This window comes from Babesia bovis, chromosome 3 (genome assembly GCF_000165395.2).
Source record: "Babesia bovis T2Bo chromosome 3, whole genome shotgun sequence".
NCBI classification, from domain to species: Eukaryota; Apicomplexa; class Aconoidasida; order Piroplasmida; family Babesiidae; genus Babesia; species Babesia bovis.
Window position 1 is genome coordinate 2345113 of NC_010575.1, and position 15883 is coordinate 2360995.

The 15883-nt window shown below is 41.7% G+C and overlaps 10 protein-coding genes across 10 annotated transcripts; 3 read left to right on the forward strand and 7 right to left on the reverse strand.

Moving 5' to 3' along the window:
- Positions 1 to 48: 48 nt before the first annotated feature.
- BBOV_III010970 (putative cytochrome c oxidase subunit Vb) lies at positions 49 to 1297 on the reverse strand. The gene is made up of 3 exons (XM_001612167.2): positions 728 to 1297; positions 258 to 541; positions 49 to 222 (listed from the first exon to the last, which is right to left on the reverse strand). The coding sequence occupies exons 1-3, from the start codon at positions 1165 to 1167 to the stop codon at positions 119 to 121; spliced, it is 828 nt and encodes a 275-aa protein (XP_001612217.1). The 5' UTR covers positions 1168 to 1297; the 3' UTR covers positions 49 to 118.
- A 195-nt stretch (positions 1298 to 1492) lies between these two features.
- BBOV_III010980 (core histone H2A/H2B/H3/H4 family protein) lies at positions 1493 to 3381 on the forward strand. Its single transcript, XM_001612168.2, has 2 exons — positions 1493 to 1589; positions 1716 to 3381. Exon 2 carries the CDS (start codon positions 1776 to 1778, stop codon positions 3339 to 3341), a length of 1566 nt encoding a protein of 521 aa, XP_001612218.1. The 5' UTR covers positions 1493 to 1589; positions 1716 to 1775; the 3' UTR covers positions 3342 to 3381.
- BBOV_III010990 (Serine/threonine-protein phosphatase family protein) lies at positions 3378 to 4792 on the reverse strand. The gene is made up of 2 exons (XM_001612169.2): positions 4608 to 4792; positions 3378 to 4276 (listed from the first exon to the last, which is right to left on the reverse strand). The coding sequence occupies exons 1-2, from the start codon at positions 4746 to 4748 to the stop codon at positions 3503 to 3505; spliced, it is 915 nt and encodes a 304-aa protein (XP_001612219.2). The 5' UTR covers positions 4749 to 4792; the 3' UTR covers positions 3378 to 3502.
- Positions 4793 to 4814: 22 nt separating this feature from the next.
- On the reverse strand, positions 4815 to 6074 carry BBOV_III011000 (histone RNA hairpin-binding family protein). The gene is made up of 3 exons (XM_001612170.2): positions 6022 to 6074; positions 5025 to 5986; positions 4815 to 4989 (listed from the first exon to the last, which is right to left on the reverse strand). The coding sequence occupies exons 1-3, from the start codon at positions 6062 to 6064 to the stop codon at positions 4837 to 4839; spliced, it is 1158 nt and encodes a 385-aa protein (XP_001612220.2). The 5' UTR covers positions 6065 to 6074; the 3' UTR covers positions 4815 to 4836.
- A 348-nt stretch (positions 6075 to 6422) lies between these two features.
- On the reverse strand, positions 6423 to 8012 carry BBOV_III011010 (tRNA synthetase class II core domain containing protein). Its single transcript, XM_051767724.1, has 2 exons — positions 7913 to 8012; positions 6423 to 7763 (listed from the first exon to the last, which is right to left on the reverse strand). Exons 1-2 carry the CDS (start codon positions 7995 to 7997, stop codon positions 6448 to 6450), a joined length of 1401 nt encoding a protein of 466 aa, XP_051623555.1. The 5' UTR covers positions 7998 to 8012; the 3' UTR covers positions 6423 to 6447.
- Positions 8013 to 8088: 76 nt separating this feature from the next.
- Positions 8089 to 9866, forward strand: BBOV_III011020 (histone deacetylase family protein). The gene has a single exon (XM_001612172.2). The coding sequence runs from the start codon at positions 8440 to 8442 to the stop codon at positions 9787 to 9789; it is 1350 nt and encodes a 449-aa protein (XP_001612222.1). The 5' UTR covers positions 8089 to 8439; the 3' UTR covers positions 9790 to 9866.
- Positions 9867 to 9999: 133 nt separating this feature from the next.
- BBOV_III011030 (Yippee zinc-binding/DNA-binding /Mis18 centromere assembly family protein) lies at positions 10000 to 10577 on the reverse strand. Its single transcript, XM_051767273.1, has 5 exons — positions 10490 to 10577; positions 10357 to 10449; positions 10222 to 10322; positions 10120 to 10187; positions 10000 to 10083 (listed from the first exon to the last, which is right to left on the reverse strand). Exons 1-5 carry the CDS (start codon positions 10534 to 10536, stop codon positions 10012 to 10014), a joined length of 381 nt encoding a protein of 126 aa, XP_051623556.1. The 5' UTR covers positions 10537 to 10577; the 3' UTR covers positions 10000 to 10011.
- Positions 10578 to 10685: 108 nt separating this feature from the next.
- Positions 10686 to 11193, reverse strand: BBOV_III011040 (thioredoxin domain containing protein). The gene is made up of 2 exons (XM_001612174.2): positions 10823 to 11193; positions 10686 to 10787 (listed from the first exon to the last, which is right to left on the reverse strand). Exons 1-2 carry the CDS (start codon positions 11154 to 11156, stop codon positions 10735 to 10737), a joined length of 387 nt encoding a protein of 128 aa, XP_001612224.1. The 5' UTR covers positions 11157 to 11193; the 3' UTR covers positions 10686 to 10734.
- On the reverse strand, positions 11157 to 12600 carry BBOV_III011050 (vacuolar ATPase subunit C family protein). Its single transcript, XM_001612175.2, has 2 exons — positions 11375 to 12600; positions 11157 to 11339 (listed from the first exon to the last, which is right to left on the reverse strand). Exons 1-2 carry the CDS (start codon positions 12459 to 12461, stop codon positions 11266 to 11268), a joined length of 1161 nt encoding a protein of 386 aa, XP_001612225.1. The 5' UTR covers positions 12462 to 12600; the 3' UTR covers positions 11157 to 11265.
- Positions 12601 to 12881: 281 nt separating this feature from the next.
- Positions 12882 to 15842, forward strand: BBOV_III011060 (uncharacterized protein). Its single transcript, XM_051767358.1, has 3 exons — positions 12882 to 13643; positions 13681 to 13962; positions 13998 to 15842. Exons 1-3 carry the CDS (start codon positions 13226 to 13228, stop codon positions 15815 to 15817), a joined length of 2520 nt encoding a protein of 839 aa, XP_051623557.1. The 5' UTR covers positions 12882 to 13225; the 3' UTR covers positions 15818 to 15842.
- Positions 15843 to 15883: the final 41 nt, after the last annotated feature.

Here is a 15883-nt window from a genome sequence, read left to right on the forward strand (position 1 = left end):
AACTAGCTGAAAATTCACATCAGTCAACCAAGGGAGACACACATGTGGCAAAAAGTACAGTAATGCAGTTTCATAACATACGGTTTGAGACATTAGTTTGATGTGTAACTGAATAAGGTTATTTTTCTACCGAATTTTGTGGCCTGAATTTGTCAAGGTGTGCTGGGTCAGAAGAGTCCGACATGGAGGCAGATATCTCTGGCACTGGATTTCCCCATTTACCTGTAGTATATTAAGATAGATACCTATGCACATACCTTGGAGGAACAGCTGTTTGTATGTAGCGTTTCCTACAGGCCATCTTATGTAATCTCCAGCATTCCACTTAAAGTGGCCCTTTGCTATAATATCCTTGTTAAATACATCGTCAATATCAGGATCCACAGGGAAGGGGTCTTCACCATCTGGTAGTGAATATAGCACTCTTACTAACATGAATATCTGGTCGCATTCACCACAGCGGTAAAGGAAACCTTCTCTGCACCTGAACCACAGAGGAAGGTGTTCATGCTCCCCAGCGCCTCCAGTACATCCGACAATCCTGAATAAATTTACAATACAAATTGAATGCAGTTTACACATATACAATACAAGGAGTCAATGTTAAGCAATGCATGATTGAAACAATAATACAATCAAAACCAAAGAACAAACTCCTAGTACTTAATTAAGTCGCCCATAATGTATAACACAATATTCAACTATGCATAGATATATGAATACTAACCTCTCAGTGAGAATGCTCGGTACTAGTACTGGGTTTTTAATAGTACCGAAGGGACCAACGAATGACGAGCTCTTTAGATACTCGTAAAGCTCTAAAAGCCCTAGCATATGCTCCGATGGCTCGTTGACAACTTGCATACCGAGATCAACGGCAAGTTGTTTGTATGACTTTTTGGGCAGTGACTCGGGATCCATCAAACTAGATTCACCCCTGATTCTCCAATACCAGTAGCTACCAAAGTAATCCATTGTTTTAGGATCACTCTTCATCAGGGCGTCAATATCCTTTGGCATAGTATCAATTGGTAGCTCAAAATCATGAGTTTGAGTGCGCGAGAAGTGGACATACGTCCGCTTCGAAATAATGTCATATTTGTTAGTTACACAGCCATTAAAGGCCTTTAACGGTCGCGATAAGGCACGTCCAATGCGATATGCCATTGTGATATACTAAATATATGTGATATAATGTACTGCAAAGATAGACTTGCGGAAAACCGCAACACGCTATACAGCGCCAGAGATCGGCGCAGCGTTATCTTTTATATTTTAAAAATTTAAAAAAGTAGCTGAATTGTCAGTTTATCTACTATGATATACCAGATATTACACATGGAAATGGGGACGGAGCTTTGAATACTGAGCTCCTAGGATCCACGTAAGAGAAAGATTGTTACACCGGTAATTCATTCATTAATATTCTATTGATTCAGTTCATAGATTATCTCAGTTCGATAGGCAGTGCTGACGTGGACTTCTGAGTCATATGTGTAGATACCTATACTCCTACCAGTAGCATTGGAAGGTTGAGAGGTGAATTTTACTGCAATTTTCTACTTCATATTAGGATTATCGCACAATATGTAAGTCGTGTTTCTTGGATGTTATCAATCAGTTCTACTCTTTACCTATATAGCTTCTATTATTGATACTCTTGTGTGTTTACAATGGTTATAGTTTAATTGAAGAATATATATATTCCATTGCAGGATGTCTTTCAATTGACATTATCACTAGGATAAATATTGTCTTCCATTACGTAGTCCACCATGTCGTCAGAAGATATGGATGGGTACACTACTCCTGATGAGGGAGATGAGTTCAATGAATCGGCGGTTGGCGAAAGTAGGATACCTATGATGGAAACTCCTATGGCTCATCCTTTCGATACTGAAGTATTGGAGATATCATCGGACTCTTCATCTGGAGCAGTTTCTTTACAGTCGTCAAGTAATGAGGTCATTACTACTGACGCAATGCACTCAATATCTTCTAGGGCTATGTCTGTGACGCGTAGTGCGGCTAGTTCTGTTGTTGGTAATGACACTCCAATGAGTCCTCCATCTGCTAGGTTATCTAATGTATCAAGGTCTGGTCGTTTCTCAGCGGGATTACACTCTGCTAGTTCATTATCGGAGCCAGTATCTAGGCACAGTGTGACCCCTGAGGATACTACATTAAGCCAGGATTCAACGTCGTCTTTCCAGGAGCGGTTACCTCGATCAAGTGTAGTCAACCAACCTATAGACCTCAGTGTCAGAGATCGTGATCTGGAGTTAATGCCAGATGTATCACAGCCTGAAAGCCCTCCTATGCGGAGGACAGCAACACCAGTTAATGCAATGGATAGCGTGAATCGCATCAATATATCTGATGAAGCAGGATATATCGGTTTCACTGATCCCATTGGAATCCCTTCGACACATGCTGATACCCGTAGAACAACTGTATCATCACGTGGATCAAGTTCATCACGCAAATCAGTAGTACAGAACATAGATCAAACTGGCAATTCAGTGTCATCGAGTTCACGACTAAGCTTTACACCCTCTAGATCCCGTGTCATCGATGATACTAGTCGGCCATCCACAGCTCGGGCTATGGACTCTAGAGTTGCAGTCGCGAAAGCGAAAATATCAAGTAATGTTAGGTCTAGCAGCATACGTCAAACTAGTCAAGCTGCTTCTAGTGACCAAGGTAGTTCTAAAGAGTTACGGGCACTACCAGCGAATAATGATACCGCCGATTCAGCACCTGAGGCACGTAAGGCGTTGTTGCCGGCAAAGACTACGAAAAAACCGAAGGAGGTATTGTCACCGGCTCAGATTATCCATGCCTTTAAGATGGGCTACATGACAAAGCAACAGTCTGTTGAGGCACTTATTAGATATCGTATGAATAGAATGTTACACAAGAACTCAGATCGTATGTATGTGGATAAGGACGGTGACGTGAGGTTCGTTAAGGGTTACGATTTTGGCAAATCACGTGATAACCGTGGCCGCGCCATTCGTCGAAATGGCCTTACGCGCATAGAACGTGAGATTATGGCGTACCAGAAGAGTACCCATTTATTGATACCGCGCGCAGTGTTTGCACGTGTAGTTCGTGAGATAGCGCAACATTGGTGGCGCGGTCCCGAACCTGTAAAATTCACCGTTGAGGCCTTATCGGCCCTGCAGGCAGCTACTGAGGACGAGATAACACGGCTTTTGGAAATATCAACTGCTTGTTCATATCACGCCAAGAGGATAACACTACGCATAGACGATATGCGTTTGGCACGTTTTTGCCGCGGCCGTCAGGAATATGAATTCGTCAACATTAAGCCGTAATATTGAAATTATATCGTAGTTTATATGTGCCAGAGCTATATTGGACAACTAGTTGTTCCATATCTAAAGTTGGTGTCATTAATAATGCGATTACTATTTGGAGGCGCCAGGAACAGTGTAGAGGTTAACAGTTCTTTCCAATATAACCCAATCTAGACAAACTACAAGAAGTACTCCGGGAATGGCTTCTTGGCTGGAACTGCCCGCTTATTCGGCGCTACAGCATCAAACTTTTTAAATGTAGGATTCAAATTCTCATCCAACTCCATTATACTCGCGATGTTGCCACACCTGTAGCAGTAGTTCGGTGCTGACCACACTGTTACCAGGGATTTGTTGAACCACCACTTGTAGCCTTCCATCACCAGCTGGTGTGCCCTGGCAATGGTGTCAACCTTATTTTGGTGGCAGAACTGACGTACTACATCCCCTCCAAATAGGAAACCGGCACCTCTAGGACTAGCTCCCCAGCCATCCATGGCCTCTGGGTCACTCCACATGAGGTCACACATGGGACCTTCATGAGGTACCTCCTGCTTTCTATCTAAATAGCGTATTTCATCAAGGGATGATATCGAAGGTGATAACCCTCCATGAACACAAAAGAAACGCCCTTCAATAAGAGCACCGATAGCAAAATAATCAAATATTTCAGTGCAATAGCTCCAGACATTCACACTTCCATATTTCCTGATACATTCGTCATAGAAGCCATAAACCTGGGTAATATTGCGCGATTCATGGTTACCCCTAATAAGTGTTATGCGATCTGGGTACCTAACTTTGAAACATAGTAATAGCAGAAATGTCTCTACTGAGTAATATCCCCGGTCAACGAAGTCACCGAGGAACAGGTAATTAGTTTTAGGAATATCATCTCCAACTGCCAAAAGCTCCTTGAAATCGTAAAACTGGCCATGAATATCTCCACAGACCTGATATCAACGTGATTGTGTGACTAATGTAAAGAGAGAAATGAATTATACGAAACGAGTTAGTGGTCACCGCTAAATGGGTAATAAAATGGCGCTTTATAGAATATCATAGAAACAAAAAGCAACACATAGACACGTAAATGTATCCATAGATGTTACTAGTGCATTAATAGCGTTTAGTAGCTATGATATGTATAGATAAACGAGAAAAAAACACATACACATATAGCGCGCGGCAGATGGTAATTGCAAAATTGGATCCAAATGATTAAACAAAACTCTATAGAGCACGCAATTGCGTTTCCATGGGTATACTATGCATAACACATACCGTAACTGGTGCATCGACACGCTGGATATTAGAATCTTGCAGCAAGACTTCCTTTGCTTTCTCGCATAGTAGACGTACTTCTAACTCGCTCAAATACTCACCACGTCGAAGCTGTTCTATGTCACGGTCAATATCACTCATAGCGAAGCGCCAACATATGGCGAGAAGACCGGTAAATAGACACTGATAGGCATACATCCCCATGGTTAGGTGTAAAAATTATGGTGTGTTAAACATTGTCATACATGTGTAACGCTGTGCGCCATTTGCGATATATGACTTGAAACCTGGCAGCAGATACGTTTTCGCGGAGATTAGGTGTTTGAGGATCTTCACTAGTACGCTGATCAATAGGCACCTTTCTGATATAGTTTTGATAACCCTGTGTATATTGTAAACATGTGAGCCGTTACCTACCTTTGTAGATTTTCCAATGGCAATATCTTTCAGGCGGCTGCAAATGCGTGAGTGCTGGCTGTCCTTAACCTTAGGTTTGGCATCGCACTGGTTAAACTGGTTCAGTAGTAGCGTCGATATCGTCTTTTGGTCTACCTTCTCCCTTTGGACATTGGGTTTCTTCGGTGGGTTCAACGGTTTCTGAGTTTGCTCGTCGAGATATATCCCCGAGGTACCCTGGTTAACAACATGCTGCCTCTTGGTATTCTCAGGTGACTTGTCATCATCTTCTTCGAATGCTAGCATATTACGATCATCCTTGTGTAATTTTAGTGTCTTCTCGCGGTGCTCTTTTTTAGATTGGTCCTTGGCAGTGGGTTTCTCATTGACCTTGTCACGTGGAGTTGATATAGTAGCACCGTCATGCGAAGCAGGCTTAATGATTTCGCCCCTAGGCGATGACTTAATAATAGTCTCGTTACTCTTAGACATTGTTTCGTCACTTTTAGAGTGAATTAGGCCCTTGCTGTCAATGCCGGAACTAGATGACTTCTCACGTGGTGAAAGGCTGTTGGATCCTATGTTACTATCAAGGTTAAGAAACCCAGAGAACGACACAACTGGGTTTGAACCCAGCGTACCGGACGATGCTAAGTTAACGTTGTTATTTCCGATAGGTCCAGGGGAAAGCGCACTATCATCAGTAGTTGCCATTTTACGATCAAGGAGCGCATCATCAATGTTACATGTTATTTTCATTTTACGATCCAAATCCATTGTAACACCGGTACGTGCATCGTTAGCCATTGCATGGCCAGCACGCTCGATGAATGACTCATCAATTGCCAACGCATCAGCAGCTATGTCATCCTTGATAAGGACACTGTCATCAACGTCAGAGGTCAACTTATCTTCGGAATTACGACCTGCCATACGGCTAGCACGCTCCATACGTAGTAGAGCCGTTCGCCCGAACGAAGCGCCTAAAAGTGTGTTTCAACATCAATGCAACACTTACATGAATCGCTACTCACAACATCGACCCACCGGCAGGTCGTCATCTTGTTTAATAATAGATCTTATAAAATCGATTCTATAGGAGCAATAAGAGCCTCGTGTGTACGCTGAGTAAGTAGAACTTCAGGCTGTAACTGTTAATAGCAACCAACCGAGGCCACAGTTATACTGCCCAGGATAATATATATAGCAAACAGAACCAAATAACACTGGGTTATATGGTGAATGGTGTTGTATAATATTTATAAAAGATCGTTATCGTTTATTGCTAGCGTCGTTAGTCATTACCCCCGTTTGTGTGTAGACATCCCACGCGTATTATTGACCCAAGATTTTGGACAATGATTACGGTGTGATCGCGTATCACACAGTATTTATAAAGTGGTATCTATTATCTATACTTTGTGTGTACCATATATTAGATGTGTTACCTGGCTACAGCAAGCAGTTGCAACAGTTTGGAAACAGGTATTGTGTACTCACCTGGGAATGATCTATGGGAGTATCCGACATTTATCCGCTGGATTGTATCCGGTATTTCCTTATCTTGCAAAAGACTATAGGTTGGAGATTGATATTGATGGTAATAATTGGATTTCTTTGACCCTTCTATTATTTTCATCGTTATATCTTCATTAGGGCACGACATTGCTTTTTCGGTGTATACAGACGATACATATACGATATGAGGGATGCCGATGTTCATCATATCCGATACACGCTGGTTTATAGGCGCTTTGCGAGTATCAAGAAATGTGTCAATACCTCGCTTGGAGAGCAGCGTGTAGATATCGGCTGAAGCTTGCTCTGAATTTTCGTCGCACGGGATAACTGCAACGTCGTAAGGCGCAATTATCTGTGGTAACCTTATGCCTTCACTGTCAGCATGTTGTGAAGCTGCCGCCTGAAGGAGTCTATGGATTCCGATGCCGTATGAATTGAGGTACACCGGGTGCTTCATTCTACCTTCACCTTCATATTTCAATCCGGCTTCTGTAGTTATAGCATCGCCTAACTGGAATATATGTGCAATCTCCATAAGTGTTTTTTTATTTGGGAGCATTGCCCTGAATTCGTGTTCTGTATCCCCAATAGTCACGGTGTCAAAAGACAACTCCAGTAAAGTGAAAATGCGTTCGTAAGCCTGCTTGAATTTGTTATAATCCATAGCTGCGGAGTCCTTGTCACTGTGAAAACTATATGCATCCTTCATTATAAATTCACGACATCGCATATTGGAGTTGCATGGTCTAGCCTCATCGCGAAATTTACGCCCTATTTGGTATAGATATATAGGTAGATTCCGTTTAGACAAGGGGGATAACGCTTTATCCAGCATCCTACAAATTAGTTCTTCACATGTTGGACACAAGTCATAATGTTTACCGTTTCTGTCAGTCAACGAAAACAACTCCCTACCGAATTCATTACGCCGTTCATTAATAGTATCGCTTGATAGCAACATTGGCAATTCAACTTCCTTTGCACCGATTCTGGACATCTCAACGTGAATTACACGTTCGATACGGTTAACAATCCGTTTACCTATGGGCAGTACAGTACTGATTCCAGGTGACATATGAGTTAGGATGCCCGGTTTACGAAGGTTGTTGCGATTACCAGAGACGTCGCCTCGTGATTCAGCGACACCAAACAACTCATTGTCATGCGATACATCCCAATTGTAATCGGCATGGCTTCTTGTAACCAGTTTCGGTATACCTGCTTTATATACCCTGAATCCTATATACAAATGAACACGATAAATATAGCATGATTCCACTAAATATCAGTGTGACCCATACCAAACATATATTAAAGACACAATGCATATAAAATTAGATAAATTATACACAGCATCATGAAAATACTTCCTTGGATCCTATACATACCGTCAACGCGTCGACTGAAGAATGCTACACAGCAGTACACACTTTGTATGAAAAAAAGACAACGTACCAACACAGTTGGTAACATGGAAGGACTATAGATGCAGTATTAGAAACAAGCCTATACGTCAATGTGTCCCCATCGCACTGCCACAATCTATACAGACATCGGCACCAGTGTATACACAGCGTCAATTAAAACCAAACGGGCAGGATCCAAGTGTTGATGAATATACAAAGCAGATCAATCAATCACGTTGTGTAATAATCCATATCCGGAAACATACTTCCAAATCTGCATGGCCCGAAACGAATGACGCTTTTTGATGTATAGGCAAAAACTGGGCATTCTTTGATTAAATCGGATAGGCTTGCTGCATTCTACTGGGTTTATGTACATTTGTGAGTCACGGATGGTTGGATATACACGCGTCTTAAGTACCTACACACAGCATACGTGAATTTCAAAATATAACGGCATATAACGCCCAAGAAGGTTGCAACAAAGGGTAAATCAAATAATAAGTACAATGGAGAAGAGAGTTTCTTATTTTTACGACCCGGATGTGGGTAGCTACTACTATGGACCTGGTCATCCGATGAAGCCACAGCGTATTCGTATGGCACATGCTTTGGTACTCAGCTATGATTTGTATAGACATATGGAGGTATTCAGACCTCATAAGGCTGTTGAACCTGAATTACTTGCTTTCCATGACCATGAATATTTACAATTTCTATCTGGAGTAAGCCCAGATAACTATCGCGACTTTGCATACCAGCTTAAGAGGTTTAACGTAGGTGAAGCTACTGACTGTCCAGTATTTGATGGGTTATATGTATTCCAACAAAGCTGCAGTGGTGCTTCTATTGATGGAGCACACCGTCTGAATAATCAACAGGCTGATATTTCCATTAATTGGTCTGGAGGACTGCATCATGCAAAACGATCCGAGGCTTCAGGTTTCTGTTATCTTAACGATATTGTACTGGCTATACTGGAGTTATTGAAATATCATGCACGTGTAATGTATATTGATATTGATGTACATCACGGTGATGGTGTAGAAGAGGCGTTCTACGTTACCCATCGTGTGATGACTGTCAGTTTCCACAAATTTGGAAACTTCTTCCCTGGTACCGGTGATGTTACGGATGTAGGTGTGGCTTCTGGGAAGTACTATAGTGTTAACGTTCCGCTGAATGATGGTATGGATGATGAATCGTTTGTTGACATGTTTAGGACAGTTGTGGGTAAATGTGTTGAAGTATATGAGCCGGGAGCTATAGTGCTACAGTGTGGAGCTGACAGTCTCACGGGCGATCGGTTAGGCCGATTCAACCTTACTAACAAGGGCCATGCTGGGTGCGTTGCGTTCTGTCGAAGCTTGAATATACCGCTGCTGGTATTGGGTGGAGGTGGATACACAATTCGTAACGTCGCGAGGTGCTGGGCATATGAAACCGGTGTGGTACTAGACAAACATAATGAAATGGCGGAGCAAATATCGTTGAACGAATACTACGACTACTACGCTCCTGATTTCAACTTGCATTTGCAACCCACGAATATGCCGAATTATAACACGTCGGAGCACCTTGACCGCATTAAGATGAAGATTATTGAAAATCTCAGGCACGTAGAACGTGCTCCAGGGGTGCAGTTCGCTCATGTCCCAAACGACTTCTTCCAGTATGACGACGATGAAGATGAGGCAGCACAGTTAGAGGTGTTCGACGAAGGTGGTGGCGTGGCACCAGCCATAGTACCACATCGTAAAACAACACCTCCCATATATGTCAATCACCGCTTACGCAGGAAGGATTATAAAAATGATTACTACCACCTTCCTGATAGGGACCAGCATATACCGATATAGGCCATGATTTATTTTTTTACCATGCATCTAAACATTGGTGCAATGAGTTGTAACGGGGCGTTAAACGTAAATTGGCGTGGCTACAGAAATTTCTTTTAATATATACCGATAATGGTTTTTACAAATATTCTCTGTTTCTAACCTATGTAGAGACCCAAAGGTCTACGTTTCATAAGTGTACTATAGATATTAATAAATTCAGCATGTTGCTGCCACGCTTGACTACTCCATATCGGAAGTACTGCTGTCTTCAGATGACTCGGAGTCATCATCTTCAGCACCTAACAGAAGATGCTGTAAGTTATTTGCCTAGTTACTAACACTACCTACCTTTTCTAATATAACCTTGCCGCATTTGTAACGTTGAGAATCATGGTTAGCTTCATAATACTTCCAGCCTAGATGTCATGTATACATCCTGGACCTAGATACCTAAATTTGTACCACAGCCGTTGCAATAGACATCAGTAATCGAATGTTGACCTGTATTCATCATTCGCTCCTCAACATCTCCCTCCGTTACGTTGTATACTCTGTGTAATATAACACACATATGGAATCATCTACCGAGAAAACAGCCATGCGCCGCCAGTGCGGCCGCGGAAGCTTTTAGACAACACGTGTGACGACGAAGCAAGCGGGGTTGAACACTGAGCGCAACTAAAGCGATATTTAACCGTATGTGTATTAAGCATTTTACCAGTATAAAGTCTCTCCATCTATATGGAACTCATGGATCTGTCCCATGATTCAAAGGCATTATTCATACACACACATATGAAAGCTACATTATTAGTATTCAATCTGTAAAATCACTAATGAATTCCATTGGCCGACGCGACGCAATCACACGCAACGTGCACTAGAGACTCATAAGAAAATGCGCAAATTGTAGCGACCTTCCTCGTGAAAGATTGATTTGAAATTCACAATGAAAATCAATGGTTACTGCACAGTGTGCTTCTTAATCATATCAACAAGCTGCTGCTTGTCTCCTCCTGTATAATCGTGATACTAACAGAAGTCTACCTACCGATATGGATATCAACAGCCTTACCATACTTGAACATTTTGAACATTGGTATGCTGTTTACACCCTCCTCGTCAGCAATCTGTGGCAGTTCATCAACATCAACATCTAGGAAAAGCAGCTCAGGATGCTCCTCGCTCAACTCCTCCACGTATACCTTGGCCTTCTGGCAAGGCTTACACCAACTAGCGCCAAATTTCGCAACTACATATTCACTGGCTTTAAGAGCTGCATGGTATTCGTCAGTGCTCTTGGCTAACTTGACGACATGCCTATGCTGCGTCAAAGCAAAAGGAGCACGTAAACGAAATAGTGAACGAGCAGCAACCGATAACATTATTTGAAAAAGTAACAGGTCAGAATACAATTTTCGCCTGGCGACCTATAGCGCTGTTGTGATAACGTACGCGCGATTTCAGCGACACACAAAGCATAGACTGGGGCTATTAACAGCCAACCACGTTAAAACTGAAACTAATAAAGGAATCGTATTCCTTCTCCATCTCTAAGTCATGGTGATCTGCATATCATGTAATCACGCACACTGTAGCCTACCATGGTGATGCGATGTCGTTGTAGGAGTACGGCGTAACAATTGATCAAGCGACTGCTTCAAAGCATTTATATCCGCACGATCAGTAGGCCAGATTGAGAAACAGTTGAAGTTAATTGGTAACCCGAACTTTAAAGCAGCCTCGCAAAAAGCACGCATAGCCTTTAGATGCATCCAGCAGGTGAACACGTCAGAGAAGGCTACACGATATATACGTGACAAGAAAGCTTCCTGACGGTGCGATTCAGTTTCCAACTTCGTGCTCTCATCTATAATAGCACGGTAGCGCTCTTCTGAATAGACGAATTGTTTTGCCACCCAGTTGTAACCCTTGCACCCTTCTATAAACTTGTCTACCTCTGACTTAAATATTAAAGTGCGCCACAGTGTGTGCCCGGAGCACTTAACATTAATCTGTTTAGCACTAGTAGGAACCACTTTGTCGCACAAAGTTGTGTACTTGTTCAGCCACTCATCTTCCATGCCGTTAGGCACGAACACAACCATGGTAGTTAAGTGCTCTGTATCCAGATAATCCATAGGATCGTCAACAACATCCGGAGTTATTACATAAGTCAAATCGCGGTATAGATAAGTGCTCTCGGCGTCGTTCCTCATTGACTGGCGACGGTTGTTAAGATCAGCGTATGCACTGGCTTTCGCAGATACATCATCATCCATCTTCTTCACAAGATCAGCAAGTGTTTGCAAATTCTCTGCTAATGTTATATACCTAGGAAAGCGACCGTCATCCCACTGAAAACGCGAAATATAAGTCTCAACAGCAACTTGACGCCCTTGAAAGTGGATTGTGAGAGGGCTGTTGTCCACACTTCTGGCAAGATTTTCAACGCGCTTCAATACTGATTCTACTATGGGATCGTGTTTCTCGAGGTCATCGGCACAAACAAGCAAATTGTCGAAACTTGTAAACCTCAAGTCATGAGGAACGTTAACCAAGCCTACTTCGTGGCACATTTTGCTCTTTATCAGCTGCTTGCGCACAATAACGTGTTGCTGCTCCCTGCTTTCATTCGGAGATGAAAGGCAAGCAACAAACAAACACTTATTCATCGTGGGCGGCGCCATAATGATGTATTCTTCAGAATGCGTTCTAAAGTGACCAACTGAAGTAGCAGTGTGCTGACTTTTGACAACAGAAGTTTATGAAATTTTTAAATAAATATTTCAATTATTTATCAATGTCATCAACACAAAGATTGCTAATGACTCATCCAATGACCACTGCTCAAGAATTAATGTGAAAATCGATCAACTAGAAATCAAAGAACCTATATGCTTCCTATGTAAGCCTAATTCAAACATCTACATATTAATTATAATATAGATTACAAGTGCGTATTTTAAATTAAATACTTAATATACCTTGCATACCTCAAGGAGTGTGTACCATTCCAACGGTTATGGTTACTGCACGGTGGCTTTTCATAACGAAGTTATTGTTATACACATTTGTATATGACATTTGGATAATGACGTTTTTATGGTCATTCAAATCTACATGATCTAGATACACCTTCCTACACATTTATTATCATGCTCTATCCTGTCTTGGTATGTATAGCATCTATTCTATAGGAAAAGGATTGCAGCCATGTAATTATCATATCTAGTTATATAAGTCATATGTATACAATTCTCTTTATGCATAGGAATACATATATGCAAGGAATAAACATAATGCAGGATTCTTAGTTAAAATGACTGTTTTACTATCCACTATTACTTGCCATTAATCTGTGTAATCACGAGCAAAATATTCCTGCGCTATCTATATTTTAGCTGAGAACCGTCATTTAAAACCTTGATTTACGAAAGTAACCAGCAGTAACATGGAAATGGATACTCAATCTCAAGTATCATCATCGCAAAAGAAATGCAGACATGTAGCTTTTATAAAATCGCAGTTTCTAGGCAATGTACTAAAGTTTGTACAAAATGAAGTAGTGGACGAAAACAAGGACAAATGCTTCATACCAAGTTGCCATGGTACTGACATGGAAAAACTCAAGGAATTTTTTAAAATGGGACAACCACCAATAAGGACTTATCACCCTATCAACTACATTGGAATCGGTTTACATAATAACAAGGAAGACACCGTTGGTTGGTATACGGCATATGTGCCGTTGAATCTCCATAACATGGCAAAAGGCACCAGTACATTAAAGCGGGTATTAATACGACTTATTGATACTGGGAAATTATGGTCAGGACGCTACAATTCAGATAGATGTAGTTCTCATATTAGTAGGTTCATTAGGGGTGGTAATATAATCAACTTCAGACAACGAAACAGATAGTGGAGCATCCATGGAACCACCTGATAATGTGTTTAGCATACCGGTAATAACAAATGATGCAACATATTTTAAACAACATATATTCGCTAGTCCTTCTTGTATGTATGCCACACTACCTGAAATGGCATCAGCTTTGGATTTCGAGGGTTTGAATGTAGGTCTTCGTATAGTAATAGAGGTATTAGTGAAACCGGCATCGTACGTTACCGGCCCTGCTAGTGTCAAGAACATTAAGAATGGTTTTGACTGCTGCTTCGACAATCAAAGTAGGTATCACATGTTATCTACCCACTGTTCACAGATATCGAATGGTTTGTGAAAAATCTGGATCACATAGTGCCACATCGATTGCTATTCCGCATTATGAAAAAAGAGGATGTTGTGGTTCCTATGACTAGAGAACCTGTTTTTAATGATGTAAAGCAAGTTACAATCTCGAAAGAAGACGGAGTCAGCCTTATAACAGTTTTACCATCTTCATCGACCAAGTTCCTGGATGAAAGTGGCTTTCAGTCTCTGAAGGGTGCTGTTGCTGATAGTGGAACTCATGAAGATGCGGTGACGATTCTGGAGAGTCCAAGTAATACGCTGGGTAGCCAGAATCAGTTGAATTACATGGTAATAGGTTTTAAGTACAAATGGACCGATAGCAATAATAAGATAATTTATTACCTGAAGACTATCATTGGATCCAAATGGTTGGAATGGGATAACGATAAAAAGCAATGGAAGATTAAAGGTACCTATATATATGAATGCGTTAAGTATGCGCTGTACCTTGGACTACGAATCAATGATAAAGTTTTATTCGCCTTGTGGTCATGGCTGAGGTCTATTGATATGAGGAATGTAGGAGAAGTGTTTTCCAAGGTACAGCTAATTGAGTTCATGCAATCTAACAAAATATGGCTTTTCCAAAGGGTTGACCTGAAAGTCACTCCCGGTTATAACCCGAGCATACATGGTGATTTGGGTAAAGGGGCTACACCCGCTTTACAAGCTGCTGCCAGGGAATCTGCAGAAACTGTACATATCAGTCTGGTCCCATACAATAGAGATATAGTTGCAAAGTTTAAAGATCGCAACGGAGCATACGTGTGGAATAAGGCTGACGGGTGCTGGCAGACGGGAAATCTTATTACGGCCTTGGAAGATTTAATGGCAGTACTGCCACACCTCAAGGAATGCTCACAGAGTGATACATATTTATCATCCCGTGGGATAAATTTGCGTGACATCAATAAACTGGCCAAGCGTAAGGACAGTGGATCTAAACGTAAGGACTCAGCAAAACGTCGGGAGCTAATGATAGATGACAATGACGTGGATGATGATTTCACAACCGTTACTACATTAATGCTTACAGCAGCAGGGAAGGAACCGCACCTGATGAGAATACGTGATAAAATTAAAACAGTGGTTGAAAAAATAGCACCGCCAATGTCAAGTATATCCGCATCAGGAAAGATTATGGAAGGTGGTGCTGGCACTGGCGGTATAGAGTTTGTGGAAGCGCCCAGGGGCAGTGAGGCTTGGAATAAAATATCACTCTGTGTTGTACCAAACGAATCAGATGGTGAATTGCCAGTGGATGAATACGACCCACAACTATTGGCAAGCCTTATAGCTGAAGTCTTCATAGTAAAGGAAGCTGCTATAGACTACCTTCTTGCGAACTTTAAACGTTGGCCTGGTCCTCACGATACTGTGGGCTACTTGCGTTGGACTACTTTTATGGCACGACAGGAACCAACGTTTGCCGAACTATCATTTGACGCACGTCAACGCCTAGCGCAGTCGAGACTGTTTTGTGACGAAGATTTTTACATCTCCGGTTCACCAGAATCCGCGGAGGCCTCACTGTGCCATATGCTTATTGAGCTTGGAAATGGAAAGATAGTCCAAGAAGCCAAAGATGCTGAATATGTTATCATCACGGACAAAACGTCACCAGAGGCATTGGAGCTTAAACAAAAATTTGCAAATAACGATGAGGATCTAATATCAGCTACTCATGGCGCACGTCACTCAACATTGGTAACGCCAAAGTATATATACGATTGCATTAAAACATGGCAATTGCAGCGACCTACAAAATCGTCAGGTCACATGGCTTTTTAATGTAGTATTTTCAAAGTTATATTTAAACAGTGTTACATGGCATAATGACGGATTCTACTTTTAAGA